The 23016-nt window shown below is 38.8% G+C and overlaps 3 protein-coding genes across 4 annotated transcripts; 2 read left to right on the plus strand and 1 right to left on the minus strand.

The window, feature by feature from the left end:
* Positions 1 to 857: 857 nt before the first annotated feature.
* LOC6037199 (ubiquitin carboxyl-terminal hydrolase 5) lies at positions 858 to 4047 on the plus strand. Its single transcript, XM_001847077.2, has 3 exons — positions 858 to 1240; positions 1322 to 3494; positions 3695 to 4047. The coding sequence occupies exons 1-3, from the start codon at positions 1142 to 1144 to the stop codon at positions 3865 to 3867; spliced, it is 2445 nt and encodes an 814-aa protein (XP_001847129.2). The 5' UTR covers positions 858 to 1141; the 3' UTR covers positions 3868 to 4047.
* On the minus strand, positions 4023 to 22672 carry LOC6037200 (phosphoserine phosphatase). 2 transcript variants are annotated; one of them, XM_038256446.1, is made up of 4 exons: positions 22233 to 22672; positions 7632 to 8299; positions 4277 to 4441; positions 4023 to 4213 (listed from the first exon to the last, which is right to left on the minus strand). In XM_038256446.1, the coding sequence occupies exons 1-4, from the start codon at positions 22319 to 22321 to the stop codon at positions 4131 to 4133; spliced, it is 1005 nt and encodes a 334-aa protein (XP_038112374.1). In that variant the 5' UTR covers positions 22322 to 22672; the 3' UTR covers positions 4023 to 4130. The 2 variants fall into 2 exon arrangements, with proteins under 2 accessions (XP_038112374.1, XP_038112376.1); XM_038256448.1 differs by lacking the exon at positions 22233 to 22672 and adding an exon at positions 17390 to 17909.
* LOC6037201 (beclin 1-associated autophagy-related key regulator) lies at positions 11529 to 13945 on the plus strand. Its single transcript, XM_001847079.2, is given in 5 exon segments — positions 11529 to 11591; positions 11660 to 12264; positions 12323 to 12965; positions 12968 to 13388; positions 13449 to 13945. Coding segments are annotated over 4 exon segments (1491 nt in total). The 5' UTR covers positions 11529 to 11591; positions 11660 to 12073; the 3' UTR covers positions 13685 to 13945.
* Positions 22673 to 23016: the final 344 nt, after the last annotated feature.

A 23016-nucleotide genomic window follows, 5' to 3' on the forward strand; every position in this document is an offset into this window, starting at 1 on the left:
GAGCGCATGCTGACCCTGCAGAGCAATAGGGGAGTCACGTGGACCCCCACAACCCTTGCTGTTGTCAGCAAACCTCCAGCTGTTTATCGGCTCAGGTTTCTAGACGTTTGGTAGGCCGTCCAGCGATGTGCATAAGTGGTTTAGCACTAAATCCGACGTATATAGTGATGAACCCGAGGTTGCAATCTTCAAAAGCGTTTCCGGTCAGGGGAATGCAATATTGTTTCAACTGCAAATTAAAAATAGTAAGTTTCTATACTCCAACTGTTAAAATAAAAATCCTGTGTTCTTTGCGGCTTCATTTGGTAAAGTCGTAACCTCGGTGATTAGTTCCTCTCCTTTCACGGTGATCCGTCCGATCCGCGAAACGAAGAAAAATATTTTTTGCTTCTGTCAATGTCAAAATTTTTGCAAGTTTTTCCAAAGGCTACTATGAGTTTTGAAGTACTCGAGTTCCCTTTTCGAGCAGTTTTAACTTGGTTATAACTCTTAAAACCAGTTTTAATTTGACAGCTCGTTGTATGGGCAAAACCAGAGTTATAGCCGGTTTTAAGAGTTATAACCACTTTTGGTCTTATAACCGGTTATAACTCTCCCGTGCGAACGGGGTATTAAACTCTTTGTGGTCGTACAAAGGGTCATTTTACTCAGAAAAATAAGCTTTATCGCTGTAAACAATAATATCAGCAATCTAAGCTTCATTTTAGGACCCAATTGACATAGGGCTTAAGTACCCAATAGCAGAAAAAAGATCTGAAAATGCTTATGAACCACCCTAGCCAGCAAAGTTGTTTTTTTAGTTTCCTACCCCTCCTTTCATTTTCGCGTTATCTTTTTGACGTCTCGATTTCGCGAACAAAAGAAAGAACGAACAAAAAACCGCCCAACAACTGCTGCATCACTGCGCTGCCTCCCGCGACCAATAATTTTCATTGTTTCGCTGTTTTTATTCGCGAAATTGTCGCGAATCGTCACCGAATTACCGCGCGCGCGTAATTCACCAGTTAGGTGGGTGATTAGAAAGAAAGTCGTTCGTATTTAGCTCCACCGTGAGAAGAAAAAGCCTTCCAAAATTCCTCTGGACAACGACGCTGCCGCCGCCTCCTGCGACCCGACGACGAAAAAACGTCCCCACACTTCGATGATGGAAGCGTTGCAGAAGCTGCTCGGCCAGATCAAAGTGCCCTGCGCCAACGATAACGTGTACAAGGAGGAGTGCGTGTACAGCTTTGACAATCCGGTGAGATTGCGGATTTTTTTCGGGGCGGGTTTTTGAGGTTGGAATTTTATTTGAGGGATTTTTTTGTTTTTTTCGTTTTAGGAATCGGAGACGGGGTTGTACGTCAGTTTGAGCAGCTTCCTGGGGTTCGGGCAGGAGTATGCGAAGGGGTACGCGGAAAAGAGCGGAAATCGGGTGTTTTTGCACCTGAAGAGGGACAAGATTGAGGTGGCGGAACCGCCGCAGGAGGGACCGGAGAAGAAGATTACGCGGTTGGCGATTGGGGTTGAGGGTGGGTTCAATGCGGCGGATCAGAAAAAGTACGAGTACAAGGAGCACTACAAGGTGGTGGTGCTGCCGGAGGGCGACTCGTTTCCGTACCCGAATCAGGACTTGCCGTTGATTGTGCAGAATTCGGTGGAATCGGTGTTGAACGCGGAGGCTGCGTCGGTTAAGCGGGAGCGTGAACAGCTGGCAGGGACTTGGGACGGAGAGGTGCGGCAGGTGTCGCAGCACGCGCAGAATCTGCTGCAGTTGGAGAATGGGAAGAAGATTCCTCCGACGGGTTGGAAGTGCGAGCGGTGCGAGTTGACCAACAATTTGTGGCTGAACTTGACCGACGGGTCGATTTTGTGCGGACGGAAGTTTTATGACGGTTCCGGTGGAAATGACCACGCGTTGAACCACTACCAGGAGGTTCGATATCCGTTGGCGGTGAAGCTCGGAACGATCACGAGCGACGGGAAGGGAGATGTTTACAGCTATCAGGAGGACGACATGGTCGAAGATCCGTACCTGGTAAAGCACCTGGCTCACTGGGGAATCAACGTGGGTCAGCTGGAGAAGACGGAAAAGTCCATGATTGAGCTGGAGCTGGATTTGAACCAGAAGATTGGCGAGTGGGGCATTTTGTGCGAAAGTGCCAGCAATTTGAAGCCGATCGCCGGTCCCGGACTGACCGGAATGCGCAACCTGGGCAATTCGTGCTACCTGAACAGTGTGATGCAGGTCATGTTTACGGTTCCGGACTTTGTGAAGCGATTTGTCGACGGAGGAAAGGACTTTTTCGACGTTTATCCGGCGGATCCGGCCAATGACTTCAACATCCAGATGGCCAAACTGGGCACGGGACTGTGCAGTGGCAAGTACAGCGTGCTGTCGGCGAACAGCATGGACACGATCGATTCCAGCTCGGGAATCGCTCCGACCATGTTCAAAGCGCTGATCGGCAAGGGACATCCGGACTTTTCCACCAAGCACCAGCAGGACGCGCAGGAATTCTTCCTGCATTTGGTCAACACACTGCAGAAGCACTCCCGCAATCAGACTGACCCGGCGGATGCGCTCAAGTTTAGCATCGAAGACCGCGTCGAGTGCTGCTCGAGTGGCAAGGTTATGTACAATCGCCGTGACGACTGGTGCCTGCCGCTGCAGATTCCACTCAACCTGGCCACCAACATTGCCGAGGTGAAAAAGTACGAAGAAGACCTGGCTCTCGCCGAAAAGGAAGGTCGCCGACTGGATCCAGAAGCACTGGTACGCCCAAAAATCCCGCTCAGCTCCTGTCTGGACACTTTTGCCCAGCCGGAAACCGTTGAACAGTTCTACAGCACGGCCATCAACGCTAAAACCACTGCCAAGAAGACCACCAAACTGGCCACCATGCCGGACTTTCTCATGCTCCATCTGAAAAAGTTCACCCTCAAAGAAGACTGGACCTCGGTCAAGCTGGACGTGGCCATCGACATTCCCGAAATCCTCGACCTGGAAACCCTCCGCGGCACCGGCAAACAACCCCACGAGGAAGAACTCCCCGAACTGGTCGGCAAAGCCCCAACCCCTCCCCCGATGGACCCCGCCGTCATGGAGCAACTCATGGCCATGGGCTTCCCACCGGAGGCCTGCAAGCGGGCCATCTTCTTCACCAAAAATTCCGGCGCCGAAGCCGCAACCCAGTGGATCATGGAACACATCGCCGACGCGGACTTTGCCACCCCGTTCGTCCCACCCGGCACGGACACTGGCAAGAACGCCGCCTCCGCCTTCGTCCCCGACCCGATGGGGCTGGAAATGCTGATGGGAATGGGATTCACCGACGCGCAGGCCACCAAGGCGCTCAAGGAGACGCAGAACAACACGGAACGGGCCGTCGATTGGATCTTCTCGCATCCGGACGAGCTGGACAGCATTGCGTTTGGGGAGGCCGCCGGCGAGTCGGTGGAACCGGCTGTGGCGGCCACTTCCAGCGCCTCGCAGTATCGTGATGGACCCGGAAGTAAGTCGGCTTGGGGGGCATGCTTATTAATTTCTCGATTGTGTCGTGATTGAAGCAATGGCGTCTATGCGAAGTGTCCCTAAATTCGTCCCTTCGGCAGTCGCGCCAAAAACATGCGACTTCCGAAGAGATTGGAGCAATGGCGTCTATGTGAAGTGTCCCTATATAAATCCCCCTTTTCCCACCGCTCTTTTTCGCAGAGTACAAACTGGTGGCGTTCATCTCGCACATGGGCACCTCGTCCCAGGTTGGCCACTACGTGTGCCACATCCTCAAGGACGGCCAGTGGGTGATCTTCAACGACAACAAGGTGGCGATCTCGCAGAATCCACCCAAGGAGCTCGGCTATCTGTATCTGTACCAGCGGATCTAAGCAGCCAACAAGAGCGAGGCAAGTCTCTCTTTTTTCTCTCCGCCCGCCCCTTTCTTCAATTGGTTTTTCGACGATTCGACGTCGTTCTTTCTTTGCAAGCAAAGAAGTAAAGCTAACTTATTGTCATCATCAGTGAAAAACAAACAAACAATAAATATTTTGCGCATTACAATGATTATAGAATAGTAGAGCGGTTGTAGCAATTGTTTAATTAACTAAATCGATAAGGATATGTACACGTGGAGTTGTAGAGTTCACGCCCATCACCACAAAATGTCGGCAAAGTTGGTCACGTAGTAGGTGGCGCGCTTCTGAACTTCTTCCCGGACGGCGTTTCCTCCGTAACCTGAAGAACGAAAAGAAAGCTTGAGAAATGTCCCTACTCTATACGCTGTAAAGACGAACTCACCAATGAAGAGATCTGCCGGTGGACACGCCTCCAGATCCGTCATGCCGTCCCCGATCATGGCCACGACCTTGTTGCTGTTGAAGCGTCCCTTGATCTGCTTGATGGCCTCGCCCTTACCGCCGGACTTGGACGTCACCTGGTTTGTGTCGAATCCGGCGTAGCTGCCTGAAGAATAAAGAAAACGATTTCTATTGTATTGCTACCAAAAAATATTTGGATTTCGAACTTAATAACTCGAAAAAATAACTAAATTTATCATCCTCAAAATTTTGAAAATTTGCAATTTAGAATTTTAATGACAAATAATAAGAGGATTAGAGAAAATATAAACTTGATCTTTTGTAAACTTGAAAAATATTCAAATATTTAATTTCTTTATTTTTTTCTTAAATAGTAAAACCCAGTAAGTTTTAATATTTCAAAAACTTAAAACAAGTATTTTTCTTTAAACTGAAAAACATTAAAAATTTTAAGATTTTTAAACTAATCAATAAAAAATAAAAGAAAAACCGAGAAAAAAATTGAAAATTAAAAGGTTCAAATTGAAATTTCAACGTAGAAAAATTCATAAATTTAAATACTAAAATTTTACAATTCCATTCTGAATTCTGATGTTTAAAGAAAAATCACAACAAATTCAACAAATTACCTCCAGCTTCGGATAAGAGCTTATGCAAATCATTTTATTGATCGGTATTTGATTCTTCTATGAATCTTAACAGTATATAAATTCTAGAATACTTAAAAATAAATTGAAACCTAAAATAATAAATTTTAAAAATTTTACGTATTCTCAATTTCTAAATACTTCAAAACCCCCAAATTCGAAAATTAAAAAAATATAATGAAAATCTACTTATCTTAGTTACTGAGGATTCTCAAATTCCGAAATCCTTATATTTTAATGTTTTTAAACTATACCATTCTTGTAATTTCGAAGAATTTCGAAGATTCTAAAATACTATTTTTTTTTATTTTCAAATGATTATTTTATATTCTGAAAATCTTGAATTCCATATAAAAAATTCTCAGATTAAAAAAATATGCAACTCACATTTTCAAAATAAAAATTGTAAAATTTATTTTAAGTCAAAAAATTCTCAAAAATACTTAATTCGTTTTTTCATTTTAAAATCTGTTTAAACTTTAATTGAGATCTTAAAAAAAAAGATCAGAATCACAAGTTTATAGAGTTCTAAAATAGTATATGAGCAATTCTCTACGAAATCGGTCTTTTTTCTTCAATTTTAATTTTTGTATTTTTTAATCCGGCTGAAACTTTTTTGGTGCCTTCGGTATGCCCAAAGAAGCCATTTTGCATCATTAGTTTTAAAAGGGCGTAATATTGAATGTTTGGCCTTTGTGAAATGTTAGTCTTGATTTGAAAATTCCAAAAATATTTTTTTCGAAGAGATCGGAAAATTTCACAAATGTTTCATATATTAACATTGAAAATCGGACCATTAGTTGCTGAGATATTGACGATAGAAAATGGTGGGTTGTTTGGGTGAAACTTAGAAAACATCAATTTTCCTGTTTTTAAACCTTTGCATTGCAATATCTCAGCAACTAAAGGTCGTATCAACAAAGTCCAAATAAGCAAAATATAGAGAATTTTCTCAGCTTTTCAAAAATATTTTTTTCAAAACTGGGCAAACATGTGCACTAATTTAAAAAAATGAAAAACTGCGACTATTTTCAAAAAAGTCACTTAAATATGGCTATAACTTGAAAACGGTGCACTTTATCAAAATTTCAGTAAAGTACTTTTTGATTGCAAATTTGATTTTACATCGAAAAATGAAGTTGAAAAATTTTTACGACCAAAATTTCGATTTTTTGAAAAAATCAGTATTGATTAAAAAATTCATAACTCGGTCAGTGATTTTTTGCACAACCTGGAAATTTCTGAAAAGTTGGCATTTTATGCCTTCTAAAACATATCAAAAAATAAAAAAAATTAAAAATAGTGTTTTTTTGTAAATCAAGTTTTAGTGATAAAAAGTTAAATAAAAAAATCACCAAATTTTTTTTACCGTGTATTATTTTTTTCCAGTGTAGTCCGTATCCATACCTACAACTTTGCCGAAGACACCAAATCGATCAAAAATTCCTTCAAAAGATACAGATTTTTGAATTTTCATACATCATTTTTGTATGGACAGCTGCCGAATTTGTATGGAAAATTATATGGACAAACTAATGATGCAAAATGGCTTCTTTGGGCATACCGAAGGCACCAAAAAAGTTTCAGTCGGATTAAAAAATACAAAAAAATCGAATGACCGAAATCCTAGAGAACTGCTCATATAGTAAAATTCCAGAAATTGATAATTTACAATTTCTAAAATTCTTAAATTGTTCAGATCTCATACTCTGAAATTCTTAAATTCTGTCATTTTTGGATGACCACAGTTTAAAATTTAAAAAAATAGTCCTAATCATTTGGTAATATATTCATAGGAAAATATAAAAATCCTGTAGTTTTAAAATAAAAAAAATCTGATATTATTAAATTTCTAACTGCTAAATTCTAATAAAAACACAAATTGAATTGAATAAAAGTTAAAGATTTTTTTAATTCTAGAAATTTTAATCCAACATCCTATTTTTTTGTTTTGGAAATCCTAAATTCATAACTTGTAAATTTCCAAAAAAAAAATCTAATTTTAAATTTTTCATTTTGTAAAATATCAAAAAGTATTTTTTCAAAAAACCAACTTTAAAAATGTTTCTTTTTGGATGTTTTTGAAATCGCTTTGAGTCAAATTTATGAAACAACACCCAAAAAGCAAAAAATAAACAACATTTAAAAAACACCACATTAAAAAACCATGTGTTAGATCCTTAAATTTCTTGAAACTGAGATACAAAATTTTAATATTTCTTAACCCCTTCCCGCCCAGAGCAAAATTGAGATTTTTTATGTTTTTCACCATTACTCGTAACTGGATCGACCAAATTGGATGAAATTTTAAGTTATAAGTTAACATTCTATATAAACTAATGCAGGTTGAACCAGGTTGAAAAAGTGCATGGTGGCAGAGAAATTTAACTTTGAATAAAAAAAAATTAATGGTGCTCTGGAGTAACCATGGGTGTTAGAGGTTTAAATATTTAATTCTTAACTTAAAAAAATGCCAAAAATTTTATTTTTTTATGAAATCGATAGATTTTCAATTTCAAAACTTCCTAGAATTTTAAAATTTTGGATTATCGAATTTCTAAAGTATCTAAAAACGAAAACTTAAAAAATATGTTGGATTCTAAAATTGAACCTGAAATCCAAAATTCTATATTTTTTTATATTAAATTCTAAATTTCTCCAAAATTTCCTTAAAATTAAGAAACTTACCATTAAAGTGAAAATACAGCTTGTTCGCAAACAGATTGCAGAGCGGAATCTCCAGCGCGTCCGCCACCGGCTCAATCAGACAGTCAAACCCTCCACTGACCAGGTAGATCTCCGCACTGTTCCGCCTCAGCTGGTCAATCAACTCCCGCACTCCGCCGGAGATCGTGCTCGGGTGCGTCTTCAAAAACTCCCGAATCTGTCGCTGCGACGGTTTGATAATGTCCAGCCGCCGCCGGAGTGCCTCCTGGAAGGTCATACTGCCGCCCATCGCTTCCTTGGTCAACGCGGCCACCTCGGAACCCTTGCCACAATACTGCGCCAACTCGTCGATGCCCTCCTCCGTGATGATCGTCGAGTCCACGTCGAAGCACACAATCTGCGCGCTCTTGAGCACCTCCCGCGCTTCGGCTATCCGTTTGGCCAGAACCGGCGCCGGTCCCGTGGAGGCCGCTCGGTCATTTGTCATCTTGCCGGTGGTGGACAAAGTGTGACTTGGCTGCTGCTGCTGCTGCTTGAGCAGAGGTTTGAAGATGGGGGCCGCCGGCAAGCTGTTCCGCCGGGCGGTGTGAATTTCCTGGGCCGACGTGCCCGTTGCGATCACCGAAGAGGCCGTCGTCGTGGTCGATTCCGACGAGGCGGATATGGCCACCAGGCTGCCGAAGAGTGCTCTGCAAGAAGGAAGGAGGACGGAGGTACGTTGAAACATTTGGTTTTCTTATTTACAAGCATCAGCTGTTAACTGTTTGTGTAAAGAACAGGTCCCTTTAAAAGTCCCTTTAAATGTTGAAACCCTTGACTACAGCCCTGGCGCACCGTTACGTTTTTTATTTTTCGCAGGGTGATTACTAGACACATAATATTTTTTCCAAAAACTTTGTATTTTGAAATACATATAACTTTAAAAAATTATCGAAACAATTTTGAAAACACTAGTTGAACCACTCACTCAAATAAGAAAAAAGAAAAAAAAATAATTCAATTTTTATTTCAGAAAAATTTCAAGGCTTCTAAAATACTAAATTCAATGTTTGTCGATACAATATTTAAAAATTTGAATTATAATTGAAAAATTCTACAATTTGGATTATTCCACAACTCAAAAAACATTAAAAAAAAATATATGTAAATGACAAAAAAGATAGAAATTCTGAAATTCTAAAAACATAAAAAGACTTAATTAGATTACTTTTTTTTTGAATCCTTAGGCTGATGCAAATATTTTTCAAAGTTACTGTCCCTCGACTCTCGCCAGTGTTGCGATTTTGAGCACTCATCCGCTCATGAGCGAGCATTTTTCGCTCATTCGTGAGGAGGAGCGCTACGCGAGCTGGCTCACATTTGCTCCTGCTCACGTTTGCTCAAAAAAATTATGAGCGAAAATGCTCATTGCTCGCGCTCGCGCTCATTTTTGCTCATTGAGCAAAATGAGCGGTCTTTTTGTTACCTGTACCGAGTATACAATAATAAAAAAAATTCGGCGAGCTTTGCTGCAGTTTTTTAATTGAGGCTGGAATAGGATAATCTCAATAATATTGGGTGAAGATATTTTTTATGAATTTTGTTTTGAAGCCACTTTGAAGCTTGTTTAGGAGTCAGAGTTTTGATGACAAATTAGGATTTTCATCGTTATCTAAAGAAATAATCTGATTTATAAAAATGAAACTGATAAAAGAGTAACACGTGAAGGTCAACTATTAAATAAAACTGATAGTATCTTTTTTTTAAATCGTGAACGTTTTGAAATCTAGGCACCTCATCTTGTTTAATCAATTATTTGTAAATAATTATGCATAAATTATGTCAAATCTGTGTCTTAGATGAATTTCAATAAACTTTATTATTTATAGGAGTCTATTCCAAATAAATAAATAAATAAATAAATGAACAATTAGTTTGCCCACAAGCCCACAATTATGTTTTAATATTTAAAAAAATCAATTGTCTTCCTGTTAACAGCTTATTTAAGACCTAAAAATGTTTAGTCTATTTATGAAAGTTAAAATAATAAGCTAAAAGAGTGTCTGGAATTCTAAGCAAATGTGTCTTCATTGCAAATCAGCTTTTTTCATTGATCGGGAATTTAATGAAAACTAGTATTTTTAATTAAAAACTTTAAAAATACTATTCTGACAACATTAGATGAGTACATGCCCCTTTTTCGTGATGAAATTATCTCAGGAATATGAAATGAGCTTCAAAAGTGGCAATCCAATTGGCCTGGGCGAGATTCACCAACAATACTAAATATCTACCTACTTTGCTGATGAGCGCTCATTGAGCGCGAGCGCATGCGATGAGCATGAGCGAGCACGAGCTACCTAATAAGTCCTCATGCTCATGAATGAGCGAGCACGGATTTTAGCTCGCTCGCTCATTCGCAACCCTGACTCTCGCCCCGGGGCATAAAAATAAACAAAATAGAACAGTTGAAATTACAAGCCAAAATTTTAACATTTTAATGGAAAAACTATAAAACTAGTTTTAAAAAATGTAAGATTTGACAAAAAACTAAAAATTTGCTTAAAAACAGTAGCGGTTTTGTACATTGAAAATATACCAAAATTTTAAAAAAGTTAAATTGCTGAAAATTATTCTAAACTCAGGGGAATGCTTTTTAAATAGAGTTCAGTTGATTCTGTTGATTAATTGAACATTCCGAAACCCTTAAAATCTAGGATTTAAAAATCTTTAACCGATAAATAAAAAAATATATATTTCTAGAATTTGAAAATTCTACAATTCTAAATTTATAAATTTAAAAATCTCTTCATCTTCATCATTTTGCTCTTTTTTAACATGGGCAATTATGCGTAGAACGGCAGTCAAGCTGTTGAAATCAGAAACTGTTGATTTCAATTTTCATTTTTTGCTATTTGGGTGTTTTTAATACCCCTGACTCAATGCCGTTTCTTTATTCTATAGAGACCTTTCTATAAAAGAAGTTTGTTTATCTTCAAAGTTAAATATTGTAACACCATACAATTTTAAACATCTCCGTTTTTCTAGCCATTTTTACTGTTGGAATTATTTTATTATATTCCTTAAGATTTTTTTTAATTTGAAAAAAAAAATAGAGACACAGAAATTCTACAGTTTTTTTAAAGGCCCTATAAGCTATTGTGTTTCATATCTAAAAGTCGAGAAATGTAAACATTGAGGGTATTCCCTTCACACCTCATGTCAATGTCTATCGGAGTAAGCGGGATACACTCAATATTTACATTTGTTTATAGGACCTGATAAACAAAAAGTCTTTATCTGTTTTAAGGATCTTTTAAAAAATAGAACTTATAAGCTAATTTTTACATTAAAACTTAAAATATATATCTAGAGTTTTTTTTAATTGGCCCTATAAACATATGAAAAACAATAACTTATAGGACCTTTAAAAAAATTCTTCTAGATATGCAAATCTGCAGTTTTTTTTTTTTTGAAAAGGTCCAATAAACCAAATTTTCAGTTTTTGCTTTTGGGTGTTTTTTAATACTCCTGACCTCGCTTCTGACTCAAGGCGGTTTCAAAAACACCCAAAAAGCAAAAAACTGGAAATTTGGTTTATTGGACCTTTTCAAAAAAAACTCCAGAAATGCAAATAAGTGGTTAATATAAGAATTAAAAAAAGTTTTTTTTTGTGTGAAATGTGAAAAAAAAAATAAAATTGATAGGCTAGACTAGACCATTTTAAAATTGGCCAGTACAAATTTAATCAAAAAATAAAATTTAAAAATAATTTGAATGCAGATTTTGAGAAGTAGCCACCCTGTCCGTTACCGTTATCTTCATTCTGCACCACAAACACAGCTGAGTCATCAGCTGATCGATTCACTAGTGTGCGTGCAATCACGCCGTCTCTGTGGCCTGACAGTTCTGTTTTTCATGACAGTTTTGTTTTGCACAAGAGCAGGAGGTGACGAGATTAAAAATAACAGTTTAGAGTTTAAATTTTGCAAAAATAATAGAGTAATGATTGTGACGTTTACAATTTTACAAACATTCATAACTGTTTTATTTTTGTTTAATTTTTCTAGGATGCTACTAGCTCTTTTAGTATCAATCTCAGCTGACAAGTGCTCACCTATACAAAGCCAAGAATGAAAAGTCAACTCGTTTTTTTCCTCGCTTGCTTTGTGATTGCGACTTGCGCTACGTAAATAGAAAGAGAGTGAGTGAGCTTACATTAGTGAATTAGTGGTTGCGCTGTTTAGTAGCAAAATTAAGGCATTACACACCGTTTTAGTGCAGCACTAGTAGGAAGAGGGTCAGAAATCTGACGAAAATTGCGTCGAAAAAACGCACAAAGAGTGTTTGTGTCAAGTGTGTTTACGTTCCGTCATCGATCTAGCAGTTCTGTTCAGAGCCTGCTGTGGTTGGTGTCCTCCACTCGCAGTAGCCAGCAGCAGTCGTAATAGTTTTGCGCAGTTTCGTCAGCTTCGAGTTCCGTCATGGATCTGATTTCGGAGGGTGGTGCCCCGGAGAACTTTCACATTTCGTTCGGCAACGAGGACGACGATTCCAATCTGAGCGGGAGTGGGCAGCGGTGTCCGCTGTGCTGCTACTCGAGGCGTCATTTTCACTGCAAGAGTTGCATCCGGAACGGGGACTTTTTGCACTCGTCCCACCATCTGCTGGAGAGGTGAGTTGGATTTTAGGTGGTCGTGAATCAGGATTTAAGACCGGGTTGTCTTTTGCAGGTTCTCGGAGAAGCAGCTGCGTTACAAGAATCTCAAGACGGCACACGCCACGTTGGAGAACAAATGCGTCCAGATGTTGACGCGGCGGAGGTTGGCCTGCCAGCTGAGGGCCGAGATTAAGCAAAAGGCGGAGAATATTCAGAATATCCGGAAGTTGATGGAACTCCGGCGGGGCAATGTGGCGCGGCTGTTGGATCTGAAGAAGGAGCTGCACGAATCGAATCGAAGTCTGCGAATAAAACTGCCACAGTGCGATAAGAAGGTCCGGATAATTGGAGATTACGTCCTGTCGAAGCTGGACGAGAGCGAACGACGTCGGGAGTGTCTTACGGAACTGCAGGAGAAGCTACGACAGCTGAAGCGTGACCACGTCGACAAGTTGGTCAAGTTCATCTTTCCAATTTCGCAAGCCATCAGCAATCGGAGTAGTTTCTCGAGCAGTGACGGCGAGAGCAAAAACACCATCAACGAAATCTCCGAGGCCACCCGGACGGCCTACGTCCGAGGGAAGTGGATCCTGCAGGACAGTTTCGGCGAGATTCAGCACATTATCGTGGCACCAGCGCTGCCCGGCAATGGAAACTATTCCGCGTACAACGACTGGGCCACGGTCACTCCGGCGACGGACGTTTCCGTCGTCGGTGGCACGGGAAAGCCGGTGAAGACGCTTCCAAGAACGTGGCCAGCCGAAATCCGGCCCACACAATTGCCGCGGCGCTGACCTATACCAGCCAGCTCGTACAGATCATGTGCTTCTACCTGGACATCCGCCTACCGTACAAGCTCGCGTACAGCGACTTCTGCACCACGGCCCTGTCCGAGGCCCAGTTCAACCGGAAGGTGGCCCGACTCAACGCCAACATCCTGTACCTCTGCTACACGCAGGGCTGTCGACTCAACGAACTGCGACCCACGCACACCCTCGAGAACCTCCAAAAACTCATGAACCCAACCCACGCCAACCTGGGCCGCCTCGCTCCGATGGATCGTAACTTTTGCCTCAACGAACTGGCGGACAGTGCCCTCACGCAGCATCTTGGCGCCGGAGAAGATTCCGATTCGGATGGTAACACCTCAAACAACCCCCCAAAAACCCAACCTAAAACCTCAACCCTCACTTTTTCAGACGAATCGAACCTCCAGCAGGAGTGGGAAGCCGTCCCGAGCAACCTCCCGCCGCCGTCCCCGGTCTCGCTCCACCCAGCCAACACCCCGTACGGCAATACCCTCCACTACCAAGCGGCGATGGCGGCGGCCGGAACAGGTCAGCATGCGGGCGCCGCCGCCGCCGCAACCACCAGTCTCATGACCAGTGCCGTCGCTTCGGTGACCTCGTTCTGGAAGGGTTGGACGGGGAAGTGAGCCGGCGGCCGGGGCCCGGGTTCCAGGAGGCCGCACTCGTGTATAATGTGATAGTGTGATGTGACGGAAGGAGGAAGGCGGACATACGCGACTGTTCCAAAGGAGATCGCGAGCGCAAGGTAACGTTTGTTCATGATCAATACTAGGCTCTACTAAAAAGAAAAAATCAACTAAACTGAATTTATCACGCATAGTTTTATTTTTTAAACGACTCAAAGATATTAATAAAATCCACTCGTTTTTGCATTTTTTCTAATGTTATTACTTGTTTGCGGTGAAGTTTATTGAATGCCGAAACTCCGCACAAATCTTCTCTTTGTCCCTTGATTCAATAAGACATTGAACGTAACGTACCTACACAAAAATCATCCAACTCGAAGCGAAACGGCGAAACTTACTTTGAGAAACCGTAGAGAATTTCCCTTATCCTCTTAAAAGTGTACTGAATTCCAGACGAACTGTCACTATTTACACGGACTCACACTTACTATCAAACCAAACGTTTGGCAGTGTGTGTGAGCTCCGTGTAAAAACAGGTGTCAAACTGAAAAGTGACCCCGTTCGTTTGACAACAGTTGGTGTCAAATCATTCAGTGTATGAATTACGGAGCTATTAGACTTTGACAAACAAACAAACAAGCTTACACTTTTTTGTATTTGACAGTTTGCCAAACTCGTAAATTTGTTTGCATCGGGACCATTCACAAACCACGTGGACACTTTAAGGAAAAAAAATACATTTTTGCTCGTTTTTCAATTACAAAAAAAATAATGTACATAAAAAAGATATATAAACAATTCTCTCAGATTTCGGTCATTCGTTTTTTTTTGTTTTTTTTTAATTCGGCTGAAACTTTTTTGGTGCCTTCGGTATGCCCAAAAAAGCCATTTTTCATCATTAGTTTTTCCATATAAATTTCCATACAGCTGTCCATACAAAATTGATTTATGAAAATTCAAAAATCTGTATCTTTTGAAAGAATTTTTTGATCGATTTGATGTTTTCGGCAAAGTTGTAGGTATGGATAAGGACTACACAAAAAAAATGATACACGGTAAATTTGTTTTTGGGATTTTTAATTTAACTTTTTGTCACTAAAACTTGATTTAAAAAAAACACTATTTTTAAATTGTTTTTATATGTTTTTTTTTATATGCAAGTTTGAAAATATTGTTTTCAAAAAGATCGGAAAATTTCACGAATGTTTCATATTTTAACATTGAAATTCGGACGATTAGTTGCTGAGATATCGACGTTAGAAAATGGTGGGTTGTTTGGGTAAGACTTAGAAAACATCAATTTTCCTGTTTTTAAACCTTTGCATGGCAATATCTCAGCAATTAAGGATCGTATCAACAAAGTTCAAAAAAGCAAAATATAGAGAATTTTCTCAGCTTTTCAAAAATATTTTTTTTCAAAAGTGGGCAAACATGTGCACTAATTTTAAAAAATGAAAAAGTGAGACTATTTTGGCCTTAACTTGAAAACGGTGCACTTAATCAAAATTTCACTAAAGTACTTTTTGATTGCAAATTTGATTTTACATCGAAAAATGAAGTTGAAAAATTTTTGCGACCAATATTTCGATTTTTAGAAAAAATCAGTATTGATTCAAAAATTCATAACTCGATCAATGATTTTTTGCACAACCTGGAAATTTCTGAAAAGTTGGCATTTTATTCCCCTAAAACATATAAAAAAAATCATCAAAAAATTCCTTCAAAAGATACAGATTTTTGAATTTTCATACATCGTTTTTGTATGGACAGCTGCCAAATTTGTATGGAAAATTATATGGACAAACTAATGATGCAAAATGGCTTCTTTGGGCATACCAAAGGCACCAAAAAAATTTCAGTCGGATTAAAAAAAAAAACAAGAAAATCGAATGACCGAAATCTGAGAGAACTGCTCAGCTACGGGAACTATCGACTATTGGACTATTGATTGGACTTTTTGCCTTCCTCACCTTACTGAGGAAAGGCTTTAAAATCACTCGAAAAATGAACTTCTTAATTCGACCTCGTAGACCCACCTTCATGTATACCTATCGACTCAGAATCAAATTCTGAACAAATGTCTGTGCGTGTGTCTGGATGTGAGTCCGTGCACTGAAAAATATGCACTCGATTATCTCCGGACTGGCTGAACCGATTTGGACCGTTTGGGTCTCATTCGATTCGTCCCATGAGACCCTAGTTGATATCTAACGTTTAGTAAAGCACTTCAGAAGTTATGCTAAAAAAAACGATTCTGGCTAAAGTTTGAAAGATTGCAAAAAGGGTGGTTTTTGTAAGAAAACCCGTCTGACCATACATTTTTAAAAAGGTATTTCAAAGACCTTTCTAATGAGCTCAAAACATTGAAGATCTGATAGCCCTATCAAAAGTTATGAGCACTTAAGTGTCATTTGTACACATTTCAGAGGCCGGATCTCAAATATTTTGATGAAAAAGTTGTCCGAGTCCATCGTACGACCCGTTAGTTAGATAATTTAAAAACCTTTCAAATGAGCCTAAAACATCGAAGATCTGACAACCCTATCAAAAGTTATTAACACTTAAGTGTTATTTACACACTTTTTGGAGGCCGGATCTCTGATATTTTGATAAAACGTTGTCCGGATCAATCATGCTACCTGTCGTTGGATAGGTAATCGAAAGACCTTTCCAACGAGTTCAAAAGATTGATGATCTGACAACCCTATCAAAAGTAACAAGCACTTAAGTGTTATTTATGCACTTTCTAGAGGCCGGATCTCAGATATTCCAATGAAAGCAATATCTGGGTCCATCATGCGACCCGTCGTTTGTTAGATAATCAAACAAACTTTCAAATGAGCCTAAAATATCGAAGATCAGACAACCCTATCCAATGTTATTAGCACTTAAGTGTTATTTACACACTTTTTGGATGCCGGATTTCAGATATTTTGATGAAAACGTTGTCGGGATCTATCATGCGACCTGTCGTTGAATAGGTAATTAAAAAACATTTTGAACGAGTTCAAAAGATTCAAGATCTGATAACCCTATCAAAGCTATAAGCACTTAAGTGCCCTGAATTATGAAGATCTGACTACCCAATCTGATGGTATGAATAATGAATTAAGTTGATAGAACACTGAAAGGTGCCCTTTTGTATCAATTTTGGATAACATTACCCTCTAAATGTGAGGAAGGCACCAACCTCCAAAGGGTGGATTAAGTAACGACTATTGATTGGACTTTTTTACAGTCAAATTGCTTCAGGATTGAGTCCGTAAATGGAACAAATTTGTAAAAAGAACATAAAAACTTTTCCGATTGGTTTGTCTCTTAAATGTTGAATATCTCTAAAAAATGTCCTTCATTAATTATTTTTTTTTTTCAAAGTGCAAAAAACATACTTCTTTATTTGTATCACACACAGACCAAAAAATCGCAAATTCGGTAGGTTAAGAATTGGATCCTATTTTTATTACATTTGAAGTTATTTTCAATTTATTTAAGGCTTGATGATCATTCACTAATCATTTCACTAATCGCCAGCTCCCTCTAATTTGCACTTTTCCATCTCTCATTTGCAGATTCATGTTTCAAAAATGGTGTTACGATAGTGCCCACATATCACATGATCTTGTCGCTTTCGAGGTAAGTGCTTGAATTTTTATCATTTTTATTTTTATTATATTTTTTCATCGCCGTGCAAACACTGAAGCTCACCGATTCATATTCGCCTACTGTTGCACAAGTTGAAGCTCAACCCCACACTTCACTTTACACTTTTTTTTGCACTCTTTAACTTTATTGTCTAAATTGGCTTGATTTGCGTTTTTCTGTCTTCGTCCCCACTTTGCACTCGCTGCTTGTTGCTAGTCGAACTTTGAAAACTTCTCGTACGATTCGATTCTGTTGAACTACGGCGGACGTCCTCGTTTTTGTAATAATAGCGAACAACTGATCACGCTCGCCGAAGGGATGCGCTCTTTATGTGTTCTGTTCGATTGGGGTCCTGCTGATAATCAGCTTGAAGTACACGCCGAGATTATGGATGAACAAATATTTTGCTCTCCTCCATGTTCGTTCGAAATCATCATCATCCTATATTACAGTAGTGCAGCGTGACGAAGTTTTTCAAATCAGCAACGCGTTGTTGTTGCAGGGCACATTTTATTATTGCTGATTGGCCGTGACGGCCGCGCGCGCCCGGTTTCTCGAGAGGGTGTGTTGTGCCTTGACGACTAATCACAGTCTACGGGAAAACATTCCAGCTCACGAGTGGTTGACAATGGCGCGAGAGGTCCCTGAACCAGGCAGCGGTTAGCAAATTCAGTAGTAGGTGTTGCGCGCGCCGTAGTTCGAAGAGATCGTAGCAATCCGAGGAAAATTTAAGCTCGATTAGTTTGTGTGGTTGTAATCCCTGTGTCTGTGGGGCTTGCACAGAGTTTAAACAGAGCTCAGCTGATTGCCTCGGCGTGGAATGATGGAGAGTAAACAAAATAATCGACAATTTTTCCATCGCATGCGGTTGCTGCTGTTATCAGGTTACGAAGCGGGAGCACGGCGTGTGAGCATGTGGTTCTCCCAAGAATTATCGTTTTATAGGGAAATTTGATTTCTATACTTTTATGGTCTTTAAAACATGTAAGTTGATGGACATTTGACAGACTGGGATCACTGCTAAGAGATTTAAAATGGATAGTGCGAATCGTTAAGAGTTTAAGAATTTTATACTTTTTATTATGATTATAAAGTGTTTTAAGATTCTGATAAATTTTTAAAAGTCTTAGGAATTTTAAGTTTCAAGAGTTTCAAAAATAATTTGTAATTATTTGCTTATATTGGCAATTTGCGGCGAGAAATATTAAGCTAACCTAGGACAGAAAGAGGAGAGACTGAATTGAAGATAGCGACAACAGTTTTTTCAAACCTTTTGTCACATGGTGGATAGATCCAGATAGGGCGCTGGCAGTTATAAGGGGAAAGAAGGGGGTCGTCCCATAGATGACGAAACTCGAAAAGAAATTATCGTGTGTCAACTATGTGGGACATTCTCCAACATCTTCTGTGTCGGTGAATGGAAGACCCCTAAAAAGCTAGTTCAACCAAATATTACACTTAGAATGAATGGCCCTTAGCTTCTTCACCTCCTTTCCCCTTATAACTGCCAGCGCCCTATCCGGATCTATCCACCATGTGACAAAAGGTTTGAAAAAACTGTTGTCGCGATCTTCAATTCTGTCTCACCTCTTTCTGTCCTAGGTTAGCTTTATATTTCTCGCCGCAAATTGCCAATGTAAGCAAATAATTATAATTGACTTCCGGTGATCAAAACAATATTGTAAAGCAATAAATAATTTGTATGTTTTTATCAATATTAACGCGTAAAGAATTCACTTTTTTATATTTTGAGAATTTAATTAGTTTAGAAATGTTATAGGTTTTTTTTCTCCGATTTTAAAAGTTTTTGGAATTTGAAGAATTAAAAAAAAATTATGAGCTGTAAGAATTTTAAATATTTTATATATTTTAATGTTTTTATGAATATTCTATAAGTATTTTTTTTAATTTCAATTTTTGAAGCAAATAAAAAAATCAATTAGCTAAAAAGAGTTTTTGAATTTTATTTCTTCCAGAATTTTATGAATTTTAAATTTATGCAATATATTTTTTTGCAATTCCGTCGTGAAACTATTTACTTTTCCTGTCATTCTTGAACGACAAAATGGCCTACTTTTCTATACTAAAACAAATGAATCAGAAAGAACAGAACAGATAGTTGAACTTTTTAGCATTTGTTTCGAAAAGTAATACTTTTGAACCGTTTTTTTTTTTATTTGAACGATTTATTGACAAAATACATGAACTCAAATGTTCACTAATTTCACTCAAAGGGTGTTTCTTCGGAATTGCAAAAAATGTTGTATGGAACACGCTGCAAAACATGATTTTTTCGGCACTCGTCGTATTTATCTAACTCGGTGAACCTCGTTGGATAAATGTACGACTTGTGCTGAAAAAATCTTCTTTTTGCAACTTGTTGCATAAACTATATTTTTGCAATTCCGTCGTGAAACTACTTACTTTTCCTGTCATTCTTAAACGACGAAATAGCCTACTTTTCTGTACCAAAAACAACAGAATCGAATAGCAACACTTTTCAAAATAAATGCTGAAAAGTTCTACTTTTCAGCACTGAAATGGGTACTGAAAAGTTGAACTTTTCAGCACATGTTTCGAAAAGTAACACATTTTCAACATTTTTTTGATTTAAACGATTTATTGACAAAATACATGAAAATTTGACTTAAAATTTCGCTCAATGGGTGTTTTTCGGATTTGCAAAAAAATTTGTATGGAACTCGTTGCAAAACTTGATTTTTTCAGCACTCTTCGTATTTATCCAACTCGGTGAACCTCGTTGGATAAATGTACGACTCGTGCCGAAAAAATCCCCTTTTAACTTGTTGCATAAACTACTATTAAAGACTTAAGAATATTATGATTTTTAATATTTACAATTAACCCTCTACTGCCCAAACTTTTTTCGAAAATTTTTATTTTTCCGTGTTCAGGAGGTCATTTTGAGCAACTTTTGTTCTACGAAAAACTTCACTTCTCTTGTTTTATGTTTTTCTTGTTTTATTTTTAGTATTTCAATTTTCATTTATCTTGTTTAGTTTATGTTTGTTTTTAGTAGTATTTGGCCTATTCTAACACCTGCTATCATTACATTTTGCCTATCTAATTTTTTCATGTTTTTACAGTCACTTTTTCAATTTTTTACTTGTTTTTCACTTTTTCTGTTATAGAATGGCACCATTATCATTTATATTGTAAACAAATGCGTAGAGGCATAGTCTGGGACACTACAAAAATTACTGCATACTTATTTTTACTTAAAATAAAGGAAATGTTAGTAAAAAACACAGCCAAAGTTGACCCCTAAAAAAATTACATTTTTAAAAACATTGGCAAAGTCACTTAAAGCAAGTAAAACTTCCAACCCTAATTTTTTTTTTAAATATCAAGAGTTCTTCTTTCCATTGCATTTTAAAGATTAAAAATTGGTTGAAAAAGGGATTTTTGGCGATTTTTCAGATCGAAGCCCGTCTAAAGGCGGGGTTAGGTTGTAGAGGGTTAAGGATTTAAAGAGCTTTGAGAAATTTTTGGAAACATGAAGAACTTTCAGATTTTTTTTTTTGTTTTGTTAATTTAAAAAAATTATCAATTTTTAGAAAAAAGATTTTGAGATTTTGAAATTTTTTAATTTTTAATGTTTTCAGTTTTTTTTATATCTTTTCTTAGAGTGCTAAAAAAATATCAGAAGAATAATTATTCATTTCAATTTACTGACCTAACTTGATGATCTGAAGTCATTGCGAAAAAATCACATCGATTATTTAAAACAAAAAAAAAGCGTTTCTAAAAGATCTGGCAATATTCAGTCCATGAGTATGGCGGAAATGGCTGTGTGTTTAAAATATCCATTCGATTTTGTAACTGACAATTAACAGTCGAATTCCGGAGTTTTTTTTTTTGAAAGGTCCAATAAACCAAATTTCCAGTTTTCGCTTTTTGGGTGTTTTTGAAACTGCCTTGCAAAAAGCAAAAACTGAAAATTTGGTTTATTGGACCTTTTTTAAAAAAAAACTCTAGAATTCTTCTTTTTGGGATTGCTAAATTCGAATGTTATAAAAAATGCATTTCACGAAGAATTTCGAATTGAATATAATTGAATAATTGAATTCGACAATGCCTGGCACGAACACTCAAAGCGTGTTCTAGCGTGTTGCTCGTACTGACTCAAAGCAAGGGATGTAGGTGTAAGGGCAGTGCGTGTTTGTCGGGAACCTGGTGCATAAGATCGGTCAAGGCCCGTTCTTACACTAAAAATTGCGAACATAATTGAATATTTGAATTTCAAGAATTTTTAAATTTCCAGAAATAAAAAAAAACTCCGATAGGTTTGAAAATATAAATCAATCCTTGGCTATTTTTCTAAATTATATTGATATTATTTCTCATGACACAGCTACCGTTGATCACACGTTGTTAGCGAATGATGGAAATCAATCAAGCATGTATAGGAGAGAATTCCCCGCTTGCCCACTCTAAAACCCCTCGATCACCACATTGCTGCTGATCCACTTGTTTTTATTATCTGTTCCTCAGTGCGGTCTTGTTCTACCAACACGAGGGAGGGGTTCGCCTAGTGATAGTCGCTCAATTTCCGTTCCGCACTGACTGTACGTACAAACAACAACCCTTTAAACTGCACTGCGCTCTTGTTGTGGTGGTGAGTTCTTCCTGAATGCGGTCGGTTTTGAAAATATTTTGAGGTATCAGATTACTCTTTCTCTTTTGATGACTTAATCTTCGTCAATTATTGCACCTCCAGTTGTTATTGTTTGTCTGCTGGCGTGTATGGTTCGAGGGTGCATTCGAGTAAACAATAAACAGCTTACTTGGATGGAACTCGCGCTAATCAACGTTGCTTGTACATGTGCTCCTTGTTGGATTTGTGTGTGATTACACAAGTGTAGATTAGCCCCATGTCACTTACCGTCGAGGCCTGCTTAGATGAGTCGATAGATCGCCGCCGTTGTTGACAGCTTCGATGGCCAGCAATCGCAGTTGGCGTCGACACTGCATTCACCTTAAACACTACAGCACGCTTGATCCCTGTGTCGCTCAGTTTAGCAGTTTAGTCTGTCTGGCCAGGCCTACTGAGACTTCTTTCGCACACGCGCTGTTCACGATCACTCGCAGAATCGACGACTGAGCAGGCTGCGCACACGACTCGTCCGTCGACGCCGTCTGCTGCTGCACTCCGTTCCGGGGATATCAACGCAACTCTGTGTGTTTGTAGGTCTAGGTCTTTGCTGGCCTCTGACGTCGACGTCGTATGCAAGTGTGCCGTTTTAAATTACTTGTTTTTGTTGACGTCGTCGGGCAACCACCTTGTACTGCACTTTAGTCACTTGTTCGCCCTGTTGCACTCTTTCCGACTCAATTACTGCGGTTGACAACATTGCTGAGTGTGTGTACGTATATGTGTATGGTTCCTGATTGGAGATAATGGAACAGGCCAGTGTCCAGTGTTCACGTGCTTCCTTTTGTTTGCACACTTTGCCAACCGAAACCAGATTTTCGGACCAGTTTGGGCTGGCTGGAAGAGAGTTCACGAATTTGGCTTTGACCTTCTCCTTTATCAGTCTCTTTTGACGGTCTGACTTGCACATTTTTGGAATAAACTGGTCGAGTTGTAAACAGTGAGTCTAAAAACAGACTCAAAGAATGACGGTAATTTGAAGAGAAACATTATTTTTAATAACATTTTCAAAATT

Source organism: Culex quinquefasciatus, chromosome 2 (assembly GCF_015732765.1).
Source record: "Culex quinquefasciatus strain JHB chromosome 2, VPISU_Cqui_1.0_pri_paternal, whole genome shotgun sequence".
NCBI lineage: Eukaryota > Metazoa > Arthropoda > Insecta > Diptera > Culicidae > Culex > Culex quinquefasciatus.